The 17,138-nt window shown below is 34.8% G+C and overlaps 3 protein-coding genes across 6 annotated transcripts; all 3 read left to right on the plus strand.

Moving 5' to 3' along the window:
* The first annotated feature begins 1,954 nt into the window (after positions 1 to 1,954).
* Positions 1,955 to 6,197, plus strand: LOC108461549 (double-stranded RNA-binding protein 2-like). The gene is made up of 4 exons (XM_017761416.2): positions 1,955 to 2,299; positions 3,010 to 3,257; positions 4,053 to 4,272; positions 4,900 to 6,197. The coding sequence occupies exons 2-4, from the start codon at positions 3,012 to 3,014 to the stop codon at positions 6,063 to 6,065; spliced, it is 1,632 nt and encodes a 543-aa protein (XP_017616905.1). The 5' UTR covers positions 1,955 to 2,299; positions 3,010 to 3,011; the 3' UTR covers positions 6,066 to 6,197.
* An 840-nt stretch (positions 6,198 to 7,037) lies between these two features.
* Positions 7,038 to 11,222, plus strand: LOC108464300 (probable nucleolar protein 5-2). Of its 3 annotated transcripts, none has more exons than XM_017764522.2 (9): positions 7,038 to 7,239; positions 7,709 to 7,819; positions 7,994 to 8,035; positions 8,148 to 8,327; positions 8,419 to 8,583; positions 9,298 to 9,498; positions 9,685 to 10,182; positions 10,299 to 10,430; positions 10,518 to 11,222. In XM_017764522.2, the coding sequence occupies exons 2-9, from the start codon at positions 7,742 to 7,744 to the stop codon at positions 10,908 to 10,910; spliced, it is 1,689 nt and encodes a 562-aa protein (XP_017620011.1). In that variant the 5' UTR covers positions 7,038 to 7,239; positions 7,709 to 7,741; the 3' UTR covers positions 10,911 to 11,222. The 3 variants fall into 3 exon arrangements, with proteins under 3 accessions (XP_017620011.1, XP_052880270.1, XP_017620012.1); XM_053024310.1 differs by having other exon boundaries at positions 7,106 to 7,239; positions 7,333 to 7,819; XM_017764523.2 differs by having other exon boundaries at positions 7,121 to 7,239; positions 7,717 to 7,819.
* A 930-nt stretch (positions 11,223 to 12,152) lies between these two features.
* Positions 12,153 to 16,668, plus strand: LOC108464619 (probable serine/threonine-protein kinase At1g54610). Of its 2 annotated transcripts, XM_017764987.2 has the most exons (8): positions 12,153 to 12,318; positions 12,653 to 13,130; positions 13,380 to 13,664; positions 13,737 to 14,054; positions 14,295 to 14,522; positions 14,648 to 14,748; positions 15,439 to 15,553; positions 16,119 to 16,668. In XM_017764987.2, the coding sequence occupies exons 2-8, from the start codon at positions 12,771 to 12,773 to the stop codon at positions 16,407 to 16,409; spliced, it is 1,698 nt and encodes a 565-aa protein (XP_017620476.1). In that variant the 5' UTR covers positions 12,153 to 12,318; positions 12,653 to 12,770; the 3' UTR covers positions 16,410 to 16,668. The 2 variants fall into 2 exon arrangements, with proteins under 2 accessions (XP_017620476.1, XP_052880320.1); XM_053024360.1 differs by lacking the exons at positions 15,439 to 15,553; positions 16,119 to 16,668 and adding an exon at positions 15,040 to 15,121.
* The last annotated feature ends 470 nt before the right edge of the window (positions 16,669 to 17,138 follow it).

Below are 17,138 nucleotides of genomic sequence, written 5' to 3' on the forward strand. Positions count from 1 at the left end.
TGTGGCTTGGAAAGGGCTTATTTTTTGTCCACATGGGCGTGTGTCTCAGCTGTGTGTGACACACGGCCAGGTGACACGGGCGTGTGTCTCTTGTATCTTTTAATTTTCAAAACAGAATGCTTACACGGCCTAGCACATGGGCGTGTGGCTTGGTCGTGTGACCCAAGTCAGAGAACTCATAAGTTTGGACACAGGCTGGGACACGGCCATGTGTCCCTATTTCGAATGTCCACACAGCCTGGCCACACGGGCGTGTGTCCCTTGCACCTTTGAAAAATTTTAATGTTTTCCGATAAATTCTTTGAGTACCTGGTTTAGTCCCGACTTATTTCTAAAGTGGATTTTAGGCCTCGAGGGCTCGCATAAGGGACAATATATTTATTTTTGATTGGTTTCCGATATGAATGTTATTTTTTATGGAATATCTGTTTATTTGATCTGTAAACTCTGGTAATGTTCTGTAACTCTGTTCTGGCGATGGATCGCGTTAGGGGTGTTACAGGTATATTGTAATAGATATTGAGGATATTATTCATCTAATTTTTTTTAAAATAAAATATATAAATAATTAATAACATTTAGCTTGTTTAACCTAAAATAAAAGTAATCTCAATGCGTGAGAAATCACAAATTTCTAAAGTGTATTTTAGGCCTCGAGGGCTCGCATAAGGGACAATATATTTTTTTTGATTGGTTTCCGATATGAATGTTTTTTTTTATGGAATATCTGTTTATTTGATCTGTAAACTCTGGTAATGTTCTGTAACTCTGTTCTGGCGATGGATCGCGTTAGGGGTGTTACAGGTATATTGTAATAGACATTGAGGATATTATTCATCTAATTTTTTTTAAAATAAAATATATAAATAATTAATAACATTTAGCTTGTTTAGCCTAAAATAAAAGTAATCTCAATGCGTGAGAAATCACAAATTTAAAATATAAATATTTATTTAAAAATAACATATAATAAATAATAAAATGTATTGTTTGAAATTACTTAATAATGACACATGAAATATATATATATTACTAAAGTAAAAATAGATTAAGTTGTTTATTAAGGTGTTGCCATCAATCTTAAATCGATGTTGAGTTATCTTGTGACACTAACTCAATCAAATACATTATTAATATATACAACTGATGGAGGTGATAAAGTATACATGATAAAACTAAAATGAATAAAAATATTAAAATAAAATTTTAGGTAAGTGGTAAATTAAAAGTTTTGCAAATGCGATTAGTGTGGGTTCAAATCCCGTTGTATGTATATTTTTATTAATTTTTTAAGTGAAAATGCTAAAATATCCTTGAATATATTACTTATTTTAATTATGGAATGACATTCTTGTAACTTTCTAATCGAGTTGGTGATTCGATTGAGGTAACACCAACTCACCAATATTTTTATTAATAATATAAATATAGAATTAGTGAATATAATAACTTGTGCATATTAAAAATATATAAAAAATTAAAATAATGTTTTAGTTGAGTGATGGATTTAAGGTTTTATTAATCTAATAAACACGGCTTAAATATCATCATATGCATATTTTCTTAATTTTTATTTAAAATGAAAAACTAAAACATTGTTGAATAATACAACTCATTTTAATTATGAAAAATATTTCCATAATTTCTTAATTAAATTTTTAAATTTTGTTAAAATAAAAAATAAAAAACATTAAATAATATAATTCGTTATAATTACGAAATAATAATTCATAATTTTAGCTAAATTGATACCCTATTAACCATTGAAACCAGCCCTAATACCTTTTTAACCGCTTAAAAATATTTACCAACTAGAGTATCTACATCTAAAAGAAGGAAACCAGAAAATACAAGATGATATTACATTTCTATTTTTTATATAATATAAAATTAGCAAACTATTTTCCCCCTAAAATCCCACTCAAGCAACAGTTTATAATTAAAGCCTCCATGTGTTTCTTTTAAAAAATTATGATTTCAATTATCAAGTAGGAAATAATATAAATACAAAAATAACCTACCACGAAATCGAACCGAATTTAACTGTTGATCCACGTCAATTCGAAACCCAACCAAATTTGCTCCTTTCCTTTCATTGTAAAATTTGCATTTTAAATATATATTTTTTTATCATAACGCTCTGAAATTTTTTGATTAGTGTGCGAAGAGAATGCTGCTTACTGTACTAGAAGCGTTACTTTCTCAATAAACCCTGATTTTCTTTTTTTCTATCATTTTCCCGAGAATTTTTCAAGCATCAACAAGAAAGAAATACCCGGAAAGTCTACTTATTCAGAAGGTTAGTTGCCCTTTTATTTCGTTTTTATTTTTTTTATTTTTCATATTTTAGGTTTTGGACTATACTCAGATCAAATTATATTTAAAATTGCTTTTCATTTACTTTGAATTGTTATAATGTTTTTTCTTACGAATTTGGGTATTTGGATCATTGGGTCAAGGTGCCTCTTTTATTGGTTTTTGTGATAGATTGCAAGGGATTTTGATGAATGAGAAAAGAGACATCCTTGCCCATCAAATTCGCGTTTTCTGGCGGAATTTATTGAGAACTTGGTGTCTGTTTGGTTGGTTAGAAAGTGTAGGAAAAGGAAAGAGAATGTCAGGTGTTTTCCAGTTTGGTGTTTCTGGAGCACTACTTCTTTGAACTGTTTTTAGCTGCCCTATGTAGATTTTAGGGTTCTTATGATCTTTCTATTTGAATTCTACTGTGAGATTGATCAATTTAGAATTTTGTCTGTTGGGTTTTATTAATTTATGCTGGATTTTTCATTATTTTTTAAGGTTAGAGAAACATTTGACAACTTGATGAAATCTTGCATTACTTTGATAACAAGAGTCTTAGTTTCCTTATCTTACTACTGTATTTTTTTTTTTTTTTTTGTTTCTAAATGTTTAATAGAAAAGTAATTGATTTTTCATTCAATTTAGGGTTACAAATTTCCGAATGATTTTATGGAGTTCATTTCTGTAAATAAATACTTTTATGTGTAGGTATGTTCAAGAACCAATTGCAAGAGTTGGCTCAAAGAAGTTGCTTTAATCTACCATCTTATTCGTGCATCCGGGAAGGCCCTGATCACGCTCCTCGGTTTAAAGCTACTGTAAACTTTAATGGAGAGACCTTTGAAAGCCCCATGTTTTGCTCTACTTTGAGACGAGCGGAACACGCTGCCGCAGAAATAGCTCTAAATACACTTGCCAACAGAGGCCCTTCCAGAGCATTGGCTGCAAGAGTTTTGGTAAGCATTGAACCAAACTTTTATCTACATTCCGGTTCTAGTTACTTGAACACGGTTTTCCGACAGAAATTTTCAATATCTAATCATTTTATTGTCCCACTCTTTCCTAGTCATTGAACGCCACTATGATCATCAAAGACAAAATGACAACTGTTAGTTCCTCACACTGGATGATTTTTTCTATCCATACCAGTATTCTTCTTGAATCGAACTCTTCAAATTGATTCATCTTTGACTGAGATTGATTGACCTTATCTACCAAACATACTCTCCTAAAGCTTTCTCAGGTTGATTGTGAATTGCGACTCAAGAACACTTTGTGTGCGTTGGCATTTTTATCTCTATTAGTAACTTATCATGTTTTTAACATCAGAAAATGACATTATATAGGGTTTTAATTAGAAGTCGTGGTAATCATCTGTTGTATCCTTGAACATAATGTCTTGGTAGTCTCTATTGTTTGTAACCTCTTTTAGATCAAATATCAGCATGCTTGCACAGTATAGTCATCACATTTAAATTTTCCTTTTAATACGATGTTTTATGGGTTTGATATTTCCTTTCTGGCGACTCACTTAAAACTGTTGAGTGACCTGTGTGAAGATTATAGTTCTATATAAGCAATGGAGATGCTAGAAAAACAGTGGATGTCAAGTGTTTTCCTTCTCTCTTTGAGCTCAACTCTGCAGCCAACTGAATTTGTGTCTTTGTATTGCTGTTTGCTCCTTCAGCTTGCTCTAGTGAAGTAAAATAAAATTAAATAAAAAATATTTTGATTTTGTGTCTATTGTGCAGGATGAAACCGGTGTTTATAAGAACTTGCTTCAAGAGACTGCTCATAGAGCAGGCTTAAATCTTCCTGTCTACACCACTGTTCGATCTGGACCAGGCCATATTCCTAGTTTTTCATGCATGGTTGACCTTGCTGGGTTTAGCTTTACAGGGGATCCCGCTCGGACTAAGAAACAAGCTCAGAAGAATGCAGCAATGGCTGCATGGTCAGCCCTGAGAAAGTGTATGATTCCTGTCTTCCGTATTAAAGGTTCCACTTCATTTAGAATTAAACAAGTGCATTGTTTATTCCTCTCTAAGGTTGGGCCTTTTTCGGGTTTAGTATTGTTGTTCCGACTCTTCATTTTTCTCGAAGTCACCATGTCCGAGGCATACTGGGATATATGTATGTCATATTACACTCCATGAATATTCCAAGTTCATGGTTTATTCCTATCTAAGGTTGGGTCTTTTCCAGGTTTAGTATTTTGATTCTCCGAGTCTTCATTTTTCTCGAAGTCACTGTGTTTGATGCATACCGGGATATATGTATGTCATATGACACTCCACAAATATTCCAAATACATGGAAAAACTTAGAAAAAGTTAAACATATCTGTCTTATATACATACCTGTACCAGATACTGCACTATACCCTCGCATTTATTTAGATATGTGTTTCTTTATATTCATTTGCTACAAAAATATTTCAATAGAAGCTTAAAATCATTTTACTATTAGTTATTCTTTGAAAACTTTGGTACTCACTTTCTACCACTTGAAGTTTTTGCTAATCACTTGAATATTCCTTCTGATGTTCCTATATGCATGTTTTTCACTTAAATATTCTAATATAGTCTGGTGCCTGCAGTGTCTCAGGATGGTTCATCTTCATCTTCATCACCTTCATTGGAGTTTAAAGGAAAACAAGAACAAGAGCAAGTTGTCATTGCTCGTTTCCTTTCATCGTTACGACCATCTGAAGTGAGACCGTCTATGCAATACGATTATCAATATGAAAAGCACAGATCAGTCCCTGTATGTCGAGACCTAACCCCACCAAATCAAAGCTTATATTCTGCACATGGTGAAAGTTGGCCTTACCCTAGCTTTCCCCTTGAAATGACCATGCCCATATACCAAATATGGCAGCAAGAACAACTATTGCAGTTGCAAAGCCATCTGTTTTCGTTTCCGGTTTCTCCTGTTCCTCCACCTGCTCCTCAGTTTCTTCCTATTTTAGACCTGGATCGTCATCTTCAAGTTAGAGGCCAAGAACCAAGATTTATGTCTCCGAGGATTGCCATTTCTACAACACACCCTTCTCTTTACATCTCTAATCATTCAGCTTCTCAACCAACCATGGGTAAATCTACAGTGACCATTCAAGAGATTCATGAAGAGATAAAAGAAGAATCACCCAAAAGCCCTCCTCCACACGTAGTTAACGATCGGCTTGTTCCGGGTCAAACTAATGCTGAAACAGGTATTGGTGAATCAAAACAGGAAGACCACAAACAGAAGAACACCGAGTTGGAAAGCAAAAGTGATACTGGTCATAGGAAATCGGATGCTGGTTCTCGGCCTGTTAACAACCGGTTACAAAATCCACATGCCTTTGAGTCTTCTCATCTTCGATCACAGTATCCTCCGAGGAGAAGTTATTACGGAAATTCTAGACCAGCACCATCCTATGCAGTGGCTTCTCCTACGATCCAAACTGTAAGCCCGAATTCTTCCATGAGACCGAACATGCAAGAGCCAACAACTCAGGTTCCTGTGCTGCCAAGAATGAGAATTGGAGCTCCGCCATTTTCAACCAGGCCGAGCTTCGAGAGAACAAACCTTGGCAGTATGCATCACAGCTCCATTGCACCACCTGTTAGAATACGGTCCGTTGTACCGGTCTGTTCAGCTCCACCATCAAGAAAAACACCAAATTTCAACAAGGAGAGACTATTGCCCAACAAAGAGAAGAAAGATACAGTAGCTGAGGATCTATCAACAGCAGCTTCAGAATTTAGTAACTGCTTTTGACTTTTAAATTAATTATAATAATATTAATTGTATTCGCAATCGTGATAAATGTAATAAGACGTTAATTTAAATCCGGAATATAGCAATGCATAGATAAATACCTGTATAAAACTGAAATTCATATTTTAGAAATTTATGCTTTCACTTGATTAGGTTCCTTGTTTTGCTATTAAAAATACTGTAAAAATATTAAAATCTTTTAAATAGATAACATCTCAGCCTTTCTTTACCTGTGTATATGAGATTTGCATAAGTAGTTGGGTTGCTCAGTTATTTAGTAAACTAATCAAGTTGGAATTTTGGGGCCTGATTTTAAACTCAGCCGACTTCCATTTAACTTGTATGGAAGATGGCTTTTGGAGGTCAATACGCACAGTGCACAACAACTAGGCTTTGAAGGTTAAGAGGTTGAGAAATAGAGAAATAAAGCTCGTGCATGCGTGAGAGGCTTTCGAGGCAAAGTTGAGATAATGGAAGTTCGAGATGATGGAATAAGATTTCGATTAAAATGAGGGAAGCATGAGCTAACTTCTATTTAACTTGTATGGAAGATGGCTTTTGGAGGTGCTGACTCCAATATGCACAATACATTCTATGTATAATAATTAGGCTTTACACGTGAATGTTAAGAGGTTGAGAAATAGAGCAATAAAACTCATGCATGCATGCGGAGGCTTTTGAGGTAAAGTTGAGATAGTGGAAGCCCGAGATATGGAATAAGGCTCCTATTGAAATGGGAGAAACTTTTGGTTGAGAATTGAGATAATGAAACAAGGCAAAGATGAGAAAAACTAAAAATTTTATATATACACCTTCATAGCAATTCTAGTAGAGTGAGTCTTTCCTTGAACATTGTTATATTGTTCTAACTATTATCTCTTAAATATTCAATAATATCTCCAACTAATCTATTTTGCAAATTCTTTACTCAAACTCGTATATATGGATAAAAAAAGCCAAACATCTCAACTGATACATCGCAAACTGAAAAAGAAAAAAAAAGGTTAATTTTTTTTTAAATGACTCTGCTGCAAAGCACTGACATAATTACCAAAGTGCCCTTATGAACAATACGTCAATATAAGCGCTGACTTAAAAACCCTAAACCCACTTCTTCGCTGTCTCTTTTCGTTTCTCCATTCTCGGCAACTCAGCAGACCGAAACAGAACTTAGGTAAAAGGAAATTAGGGTTTCTTTTTCCTTTAACGACTTTGCATTTTTCCTCTCTCTTCATCAGCATGTTTCTTTGATTTTTGCTTTTGCTAGGTTTTCGTGGGTGCTAAGTTGGATTCTTGGTTTTGTTTACTGTAACTTTAACTTTAACGCTAATGGCCTCCTGTGAAAAACGCACAAATGGTTGTCTTTTAGCCTTCTTATTTATGCTATGAACTGAAGATGTAATTTTATGAACTGGGGATTTAAAAATAAGTGGCTATATATATGTATATATAATGGATTCATTTTAAAAACTCCTAAATGTTGAATTTTAACTGTTTTTTTTTTATGGTTATGAATTGAAGAGGTAATTTTATGAATGGGGCATTAGGAAAGGAGTGGTTTTTCTTCATGTTCGGGCCTTTATTATTATGATTATTTGGTTTGAAGTTTGATTATGTCGTTGATAGTAATTTTATGGTGATAGTGTTTTAGGTCTGTTTTTCTTGAGGGTTGAGACATGCTTGTGTTGTTCGAGACTCCGGCAGGATTTGCCCTTTTCAAAGTCTTAGATGAAGGGAAGTTGAATAAAGTTGAGGTAATTTTCTCATTCATATCTTGTAAGAATTAATAGGAAGTTGCATTTTTAATCTAGTTATTAACTTTGGAAAAAAGTGCATTGATTGAATGAAATCAATCGCTTTATGTTTTAGTTTGTAAGATTTAAATGTTCGAAGTCTTGATTTTGAAGTTTGTGTTTTTGTTGTTGTAGGACTTGTCAAAGGAATTCTTGGCTCCTGACTCTGCCAGAAAGGTTATCACCCTCTTGGATTTTGATTGCATTTGTTCTCCTTCATTTAGTATCATGCCTTTTGGGTCTACATTTGACTATGGAGCTGATCCATTTTCATTTATAATATAATTAGGTTGTGTCGTTGAAAGCCTTTTCCAAGTTTGAAAACACTGCAGAAGCTTTGGAAGCTGCAACCAAACTACTTGAAAGTGCACCCAGTAAAGGCCTGCGCAAGTTTTTGCGTGCGCATTGTGATGGTGAAACACTTGGAGTGGCTGATTCAAAGCTTGGAAATGCAATTAAGGAAAAACTGGTCTGTTAATACTCTTCATATTGCAGATTCTATGGTGATGTTATTCTGTTCCAGAAATCTTATTTAAGTAGAAGTAATTACTTTTTTGCAGAAAATTGATTGTGTTCACAATAATGCTGTTATGGAGTTGCTGAGAGGTGTGAGAACTCAGTTGACAGAACTCATATCTGGTCTAGGTGCTCAAGATTTAGCTCCGATGAGTTTGGGTCTTTCACATAGCCTTTCTAGATACAAGCTAAAGTTCAGTGCTGATAAGGTACTTATAAATTATAACAATTTCTTTTGAACTTGATTGAGCATTATCTCGTTTGAATGAGGATAGTTTTGCAGGGAAAATGTCTGATTGCAGGAATATATAAATAAGTGGGTTTACGATTTTAGTAACTTTAGTAAGATGAATTGTTAGTTTTCAGCGTAAGCATTAGATGTTTGTAGTTGTTCGATTTGACAACAATGATCCTGTTGACCACAGGTAAAAGCAATAAATATTGTAAAATTAGTTGCACATATTAAAGCTAATCCTTTGGTTTGTAATAAATATGGTGTTAAGAGTAAGATGCTGATTGTGAATGCTCTTTAAAAAATGAATTGCTCTTCATATTTGTAGTTTCATTTGCCCAAAGCTAGGTCACTGAAACTGGGGTGTATGTGTCTTTGGGTATGTTCAAAATTTTCCACAATTTTCATGTATGTGGAGGGTCTTTGGAGAGTCATATGCCCATTGTCACATCCAAGTATGTGTCAGGCATTCGTACGTCATGAAAATGAAGAGTCAGTAAGATAGGAAAAAAGTGCTTACTTGGGGTTGAAGTTATCTAGGAGAAGCGTTGTTGTGCATAGTGCTGTGCTGATATAAGGTGGATCTTGTATGCTATTGAAAAGTTGTCCTGTTTTAAAGAAATTCCTGGATGTTAAGTCACATGATTTCTAGAGCTTTGGTGATGGTATAATATAACTGTATTTGTTGTAGGTTGATACAATGATTGTTCAAGCCATTGGTTTGCTTGATGACCTTGATAAAGAGCTCAACACATATGCAATGAGGGTTCGTGAATGGTATGGTTGGCATTTTCCAGAGCTTACCAAGATCATACAAGACAATATCATGTATGCCAAGGCAGTAAAACTAATGGGTGACCGTGCTAATGCTGCTAAGCTCGACTTCTCAGAGGTATGAATTCCGATTCACTAATCAGAAAAATAATACCCCAACTTGTGTATCAAGTGTTCTATTATGGTAGTACAAAGCTTATCAGTTTGCCAACTATCAATTTTTTAACTCATGGGTTTTGACATAAAGTGCTTGAAGGAATGTTTTCCTTATTTTTAAAGAGTTTGTTTGCTTAAATTTTCACAGGTATTACCAGAAGAGTTTGAGACAGAATTAAAGGAGGCAGCAGTCATATCCATGGGGACTGAAATTAGTGACCTTGATCTGACAAATATCAAAGATTTATGTGATCAGGTTCTCAATCTTTCTGAATACCGAGCTCAGCTATATGATTATTTAAAGAGCAGGATGAACACTGTTGCACCAAACTTGACTGCTCTTGTCGGTGAACTTGTTGGTGCTCGTCTCATTGCTCATGGTGGCAGCTTAATAAATCTTGCCAAACAGCCTGGTAGTACTGTTCAGATTCTAGGTGCGGAGAAGGCTCTCTTCAGAGCTCTCAAGACAAAGCATTCGACTCCCAAATACGGACTCATCTACCATGCATCCTTGGTTGGTCAGGCAGCTCCAAAACACAAGGGGAAGATTTCCAGGTCCCTTGCTGCAAAGGCTGCATTGGCAATTCGTTGTGATGCACTTGGAGACGACCAAGATAACTCTATGGGACTTGAGAACCGAGCCAAGGTAAATTACATACTTGCTTTGGTGACTTTTTTTTTCTTTCTTCCTGCACCTGCACACTCTTCCTGAAAAAAAAATAGCGGAATGTAAGGTATTCTTTGCATATTATATTTTTGTAGCTTGAAGCAAGATTAAGGGCTCTTGAAGGCAAAGAACTGGGACGTTCTGCCGGGTCGGCTAAAGGCAAGCCTAAGATAGAAGTCTATGACAAGGATCGGAAGAAGGGAGCTGGGTTGATTACTCCTGCTAAGGTCCATGTAACTGATTTATCATTTCTTTTTTAGGTTGTGTTTTTTTCTCCTCCTTTAGGTGGTTAATGACACTTTTCTCGTGTACAGACATACAATCCTGCAGCAGATTCTGTTCTCAGTCAAATAACAAACACCGCTGCACTTAATGAACAAGACACAGTCCCGAAGAAGAAGAAGGTTGAGGCCGAACCTCCACAGATGGAGAAAGCAGCTGAGCTACCTGCAATTGAAGCTAAGAAAGAGAAGAAGAAAAAGAAGAAAGCTGATAAGGAAGCAGGTTTGCCAACTAATGAAAATGAACCTGAAAGCGAAGAACCTATGGAGAAGGAAAAGAAGAAACATCAGACCAAGGATGTAGAGAATGCTGAAGTAGGAGAGAAGAAAAAGAAAAAGAGAAAGCACGAAGAACAAGAAGATAAAGAATCTGAAGTGCAGACCAAGAAAGAGAAAAAGAAGAAGAAGAAGAAGACTGAAGATTGAGAAAAATCAAAGGCCTTACGTGGTGATTGACTACCAGACAAATTTTGGGTAAGAAAATAGAATAGAACTTATGCTTGTAAAATGTGGTATTTTGTTGGGTTAATCATCTGGGAATATCAAAACAATTTTTTGTTATCCTTTTAATTTGAGTTTAATATCTTCTTGCAATGATATGGAAATGGTAACCAAGAGCCTCCATTGGTTACTCTTGAAGGAATGAGATGTTTAGCTTACCACTTTTTTTTCTTGTGTACTGTAAAAGACACTTGTGATGTTTGGAGTACAAATTTCAGAATGTTCAATTCCTTTCAAGATCCTTGGGCAGAATGTGTTGTTTAGACAAACACTGCATGCTGCATATTTCATTGCTGATACACAAGGTGTCAGGTTTTTGACAGCCGCTGGAAACAGTAAGCACATTTGCTGCAAAAAAAATCAGCTAAAATATGGGGAATATGTCTACTCATTGAGTTTAAAAAAATGAAGTTAAGGGTAAATAATTGAATAATTAGTGGTGAAGAAAATCTTTACGTACACAATCCACTGACTCCTATTTACTGAGTTGAGTTGAATATGAAAGGTACTCTGAAAATTGACGACAAATGAATTGAATAAAAATTAATTTAAATCTAGAATAATTTGATCCAAATTAATCAAATATAAAATCAATTCAATCCACTTAAATTACAGGTCTAGTCCTTAATGACTTTTTCTAATAGGAAAATAAAATTAATATCGATATAAAGTTTAGGACTTGCCTTAAAAGAATAAGTCTAGTTCATAGTTATTGCTTAAAATAAATTTTCTTTTTGAAGAAAGTTATTGCTTAAGATATAAATATTGCCACTTTCACAGTAATTGAAATAATATCTTAGGTTATATAATATGTAACATTCATTGCACGGACAAAGACAAATACCAAAAAAAATATTTAAAATAAAATAACAGTTTTCTCAAAAGGAGTGTAGTTTTTAATTGAGGGTGTTAATGATAAATTGGAAATTATTTAGTTTTTATATTATTTGAGATAGTTTTAAATAAAAATAAAAATATTAAATATATCATTTTAAAAATAAATTATTTTAATTTTTTATTTCAGTGGTTTCTGAAATAATATTTATTTTTTTAAAAATAGTTTGCCTACTTTTTTTAAAATATATTATATAAAAATAAAACAATTTATTGATTAAGTGTTTTTTTCCAAATATTTTATATAAATCGTCTCACTTGACTCATAATATTAAAGGAGACATTTTTATTTATAATTTGATAGCAATGGTAAGGGTATTGACAAAAGTCCACAGCAACAAAGAACAAAGAGCGAGTCCAAAGTCCTTTTACCATATAGAAAACACTTGTAAGCAGAAATGGGAAATCTCTGTCTTCTCTCTTTCAGATTCAACCAAAAGTAAGTGAAGTATCAATTTTATTATGCTTTCTCTCTTACAAAACATTGAAGTTGAACTGGACTACAACACTTCCAAGCTCGTTTTTATTGTCTTTTTTTTTTTTTTAATCTAAGCTCTTTCTCTCTCTAAAAACTTTCTTTCTTTCTTTTTTCTACTTTTGGATCATTTCTGATGTTGACTTCTGCAAATTCCCTCTTTAATACATCCCGAATTTCTTTTTTCTATTTTTTCCAAAAGCTAAATTCTTGCTTAACTTAGAGTTCGGATTACTAGTTAAAGTTGGGTTTTTGTTGATTTCATGTAATAGTCAACTTTTTTATTTTATTTTTGCAGATTTAACAGCTTGATCATGCTTGTTAAAGTTGCTTGATTTGTTGAAAACTGATTATTTGTTGATTTAGAGCAAAACCCAGATTCGAACATGTTGGGAAATGAGGTTTAGATTTAAGAAATGGGGTGTGTGTTGGGAAGAGAGGTATCTTCAGGGATTGTCTCAGAGTCTAGGGAAAGTAAAAATGCTAGCTTTGAATCAGACAAGAAAGTAGAAAATGTCACAATTCCAAAGGTTGATGCTAGTGTTGTAGAGGTTGAAAATGAGGGTACCCTAAAGGAGGAAAAAGCTAATGGGGAAAGGAAACAAAGGGGGGAAAGGAGAAGGGCAAAGCCAAACCCCAAGTCGAGTAACCTACCGAAACATTCGCTTGGAGAGCAAGTGGCAGCCGGATGGCCTGCGTGGCTGTCCGATGCCTGTGGCGAGGCGCTTAATGGTTGGATTCCACGAAGGGCCGACACATTTGAGAAGATTGATAAGGTTGGTTGCTTTGTTCTTGTTCAATATTTCTGCTTTTCATGTTGATCATTATTGAATGATAATGCCAGAATTGTAGTTTGTTTCGAAATTATAGCGGATATAATTGGTTGTTTCTTTCATTGTAGTTCCATTCTTTGTTTAATTTTGGCTTAGGATGCAGCTTGGTTTTCAGTGTTGTTCTTCATTTATTGATGTTTTTCGAAGTTAGTGCATTTGAATCAGATACTTACATTTCCCTACTGATGGTAGATTGGTTCAGGAACATATAGCAATGTGTACAAAGCTAAAGATATGGTAACAGGTAAAATCGTTGCTCTAAAGAAGGTTCGGTTTGATAATCTTGAACCTGAGAGTGTGAAATTCATGGCTAGAGAGATTCTCATATTGCGGAGATTGGATCATCCCAATGTTGTCAAATTAGAAGGTTTAGTTACATCAAGGATGTCGTGTAGTTTGTATTTGGTGTTTCAGTACATGGAGCATGATTTGGCGGGGCTTGCAGCAAGCCCTATAGTGAAGTTTACAGAGCCACAGGTTTGCTTCAACTTGTTTCGTGATTTAAAATTGTAGTAAAATCTGTGGTTTAAAAGGTATGTCACATTGTAGGTTAAATGTTACATGCATCAACTACTCTCTGGCCTTGAGCATTGTCAGAACCGTGGGGTGCTTCACCGTGATATTAAGGGGTCAAATCTTCTTATTGATGATGGAGGAGTACTTAAGATTGCTGATTTTGGATTGGCTACGTTCTTTGATCCAAATCGCAAGCATCCCATGACTAGTCGAGTGGTTACTTTGTGGTATCGAGCCCCTGAGCTTCTTCTTGGGGCTACGGATTATGGTGTTGGTGTGGACCTTTGGAGTGCAGGATGCATTTTAGCTGAGCTCTTGGCTGGGAAGCCCATTATGCCTGGTCGAACGGAGGTAGGTTTTTGTTTTGTTTGCTGTTTATTCAGTTTATCATATTGCTATGTTCCATGGTTACTGCATAGAGACTGGAGCTGACATCTTGCGACCAATAAATTACAACATCATATATCAAAATGCATTTATATTCGATCTTTGCCGGTCACTGCATGGTGAAGATTTGAATAATGTGATGTTCTATGTAGATTTACTAGCACTTCATTGCTACTAACTATAGTTCTGTTCTTGAAAAATTAGGTAGAGCAACTACATAAAATATACAAGTTATGTGGTTCACCGTCAGATGAATACTGGAAAAAGTCGAAGTTGCCAAATGCAACCTTATTTAAGCCTCGGGAGCCATATAAAAGACGCATAAAAGAGACATTTAAAGATTTTCCACCATCATCACTGCCCGTTATCGATACTCTACTTGCAATTGATCCAGCGGAACGTCTAACTGCGACTGCTGCATTAAGAAGCGAAGTAAGTTCCTTGATTTTGATGAACAGTCTCGATTCTTGGCATCTTTTGATTTTTATATATAAAGATCAATTTGAAGATACCATTCTGAAAAGTGTCTTTTCCACCATTTTATTCTTCTTCTACAGTTCTTCACGACTGAGCCTTATGCTTGTGAACCTTCTAGCCTCCCAAAATATCCCCCCAGTAAAGAGATGGATGCAAAACGGCGAGATGATGAAGCACGGAGGTTAATTCTTTTACCTTTTTTCTCTATTGACTATAGTCACCGGCTCTTTTACAAAACTGTGCTAACTGATTGAGGTTGGAAATTGTTTCAATTTGATGGATTTCCATGACCGAAAACGATAGTTTGTTCAGTTTTACTGTATGCATGTATATAAGAATTATACAGACCCTCAAACATATATGCCATTTACAGAAATACATCCTTGTTCTGAATATATATATGTGTGTACGCACACGTGTGTATATGTAGAGATAGGAGCAGTTAATAAACTAATGTTGTTTGCATGCATAGGTATACAGATTCAGGGTTTTCTGGATCTTATTTACGTTGTTCCGAAATGTGGATGATTCTTCCCTAGAGTTAGATGATAAAGGTTGTTATGATCTAAAGAACTTTGATTTTTACTGGTCAGATAGATGCTCTACTATAAAAAAGAATGTTCTATGATTTTGAATCATTCTATTCTTCAGTCTATGTTTGACATTGGTTCCATTTTGAGTTTAACTATACCGTGACATTGTGGTAATTAGTATTCTAGCTATAGTTATTTACTTCGAAAGTTTCAATCTAAGCTATTTTGCTATAATTATTGTATATTTGAAAGCACCGACATCCATGTATCTCTTTATATTTCAACTATGATTAAAGAAAATATGTATGAACCGTTTCTTTTTCTGGTCTAATGTGCAGACTCAAAGCAGCTAGTAAAGCCCCAGGTGACGGTGCAAGGAAGACACGAACACGTGATCGTACAAGGGCAGTGCCTGCCCCAGAAGCCAATGCCGAGCTTCAGTCTAATCTTGATGTAAGTGCGACCATTTGCTTTTGTCATCAACCATTATCTTCTATTGTTAGAATTTGTTCCCTACTTCCCCTAAGTAATTGAGCATAGAATTTCGAAACCGGAGCTTGTTTGTTTCAGCTTTCAAGTTGTTATATCAGTAACAAGAAGTTAGGCACGCGCATAAGTACTTGTTCGAAGATAAGGGGTTCTAAATCTCGTCTTCACTTTCCTTGTTAGATATATTGTCCAATTTCAGTTGTGATCAAGAGTCTATACAAATATTAAGGCATATTAGTATTGCTGCAACCTTTCATTTTTCTTGAAATATCCGTGTCTGTTATATATTCCAGACACGAGTATGAAGAGATGACTCTCCAAGAACTCTTCAAATACATAGAAGTTTTTTAAAAAAAGATTGCACATGTTTGAACATTTCCGTTACTTTTAACTAATTTCGGTTATATATTGAACATTTCCATTTTATATTCAAGACTCACTCCAAAGTGCAGTCAAATACACTGACGTCAAGTACATGTTTGAACATTTCCATTACTTTTAACTAATTTCGGTTTTTCAATGTAAGCAGAGAAGGCGGTTAATAACCCATGCAAACGCAAAGAGCAAAAGCGAAAAGTTCCCCCCACCACACCAAGATGGAGCACTTGGCTTTCCTTTAGGAGCATCACAACACATTGATCCTTCATGTGTTCCTCCTGATGTCCCCTTCAGCACTACATTCACATATTCGAAAGAACCAATTCAAACTTGGTCTGGTCCGCTGGTCGAGTCTGCCAGTAATGGTGCTCTGAGGCAAAAGAAGCATGTTGCAGTCGATTCGCGTGAACCATCTAAACCTCCAAAAGGATCCCAAAAATGAATGAAGTGGCGATACTGGGCTAAAGGCAAGAAGAGCACACTTTAAACTCTCAGATTTACGAAAACCGGTTGATATTGCATTCGGTGACAGTGTCCAGAACTCTTACTGCTATAGAAGCATGTATTCAAGGGTTTGAAATCAATTTATTTATTTTTCTATATTTTCCTTTGTTCTTTTACCTTTTTTATTCTTTTTACAATCCTAAGTGGCTGACTTTGAGGATAAGTTTTCCATTGTTATGCATATTTTTATTTCTTCAGTTCTTACAGTGTTGTGTTCTAAACTGTACACTATTTAGATTAATGGAGACTAGAGAACATCATGGGAAAAAAAACTAAAAAATGCTTCAAAATTCACTTTTTGTTGAGATTTATGTTGACAGACAGCACCTTTCATGGTACAAAAATTGTTCAACCTGATCGAATATAAATCTTTGTGATTTTCTTTGAACTTATCAGAACAAATAATAATTGAATTAAATTAAATAAAAATTTTGAACTAAATAGAAAATACTACCCACAAGTGATGTTACATCCATTTTTATTAGTACTGGGCATGCATGGTACGTGTTTTTATAATTTATATAAATAAATATCATAGGTTATGCTAATCATATTAATAGTGGATCACCTAAGAGGCTAATCACCATTACCTCAATTCTCTATTAATATTTATAATAATAACCTTTAGCTGACGGCAGTGTTGGGACTCGAGATTAGAGATTAGTTG

This window comes from Gossypium arboreum, chromosome 13 (genome assembly GCF_025698485.1).
Source record: "Gossypium arboreum isolate Shixiya-1 chromosome 13, ASM2569848v2, whole genome shotgun sequence".
In the NCBI taxonomy this organism is placed as follows: Eukaryota; Viridiplantae; Streptophyta; class Magnoliopsida; order Malvales; family Malvaceae; genus Gossypium; species Gossypium arboreum.

Coding starts and splice junctions, on each gene's coding strand:
- LOC108461549 (XM_017761416.2), top strand. CDS start 3,012: ATGTTCAAGAACCAATTGCAAGAGTTGGCTCAAAGAAGTTGCTTTAAT. Junction 3,258..4,052: donor CATTGGCTGCAAGAGTTTTG/GTAAGCATTGAA, acceptor TCTATTGTGCAG/GATGAAACCGGTGTTTATAA. Junction 4,273..4,899: donor ATGGTCAGCCCTGAGAAAGT/GTATGATTCCTG, acceptor TGGTGCCTGCAG/TGTCTCAGGATGGTTCATCT.
- LOC108464300 (XM_017764522.2), top strand. CDS start 7,742: ATGCTTGTGTTGTTCGAGACTCCGGCAGGATTTGCCCTTTTCAAAGTC. Junction 8,036..8,147: donor CTCCTGACTCTGCCAGAAAG/GTTATCACCCTC, acceptor TAATATAATTAG/GTTGTGTCGTTGAAAGCCTT. Junction 8,584..9,297: donor TAAAGTTCAGTGCTGATAAG/GTACTTATAAAT, acceptor TATTTGTTGTAG/GTTGATACAATGATTGTTCA.
- LOC108464619 (XM_017764987.2), top strand. CDS start 12,771: ATGGGGTGTGTGTTGGGAAGAGAGGTATCTTCAGGGATTGTCTCAGAG. Junction 14,055..14,294: donor TTATGCCTGGTCGAACGGAG/GTAGGTTTTTGT, acceptor TTGAAAAATTAG/GTAGAGCAACTACATAAAAT. Junction 14,749..15,438: donor CGAGATGATGAAGCACGGAG/GTTAATTCTTTT, acceptor TCTAATGTGCAG/ACTCAAAGCAGCTAGTAAAG.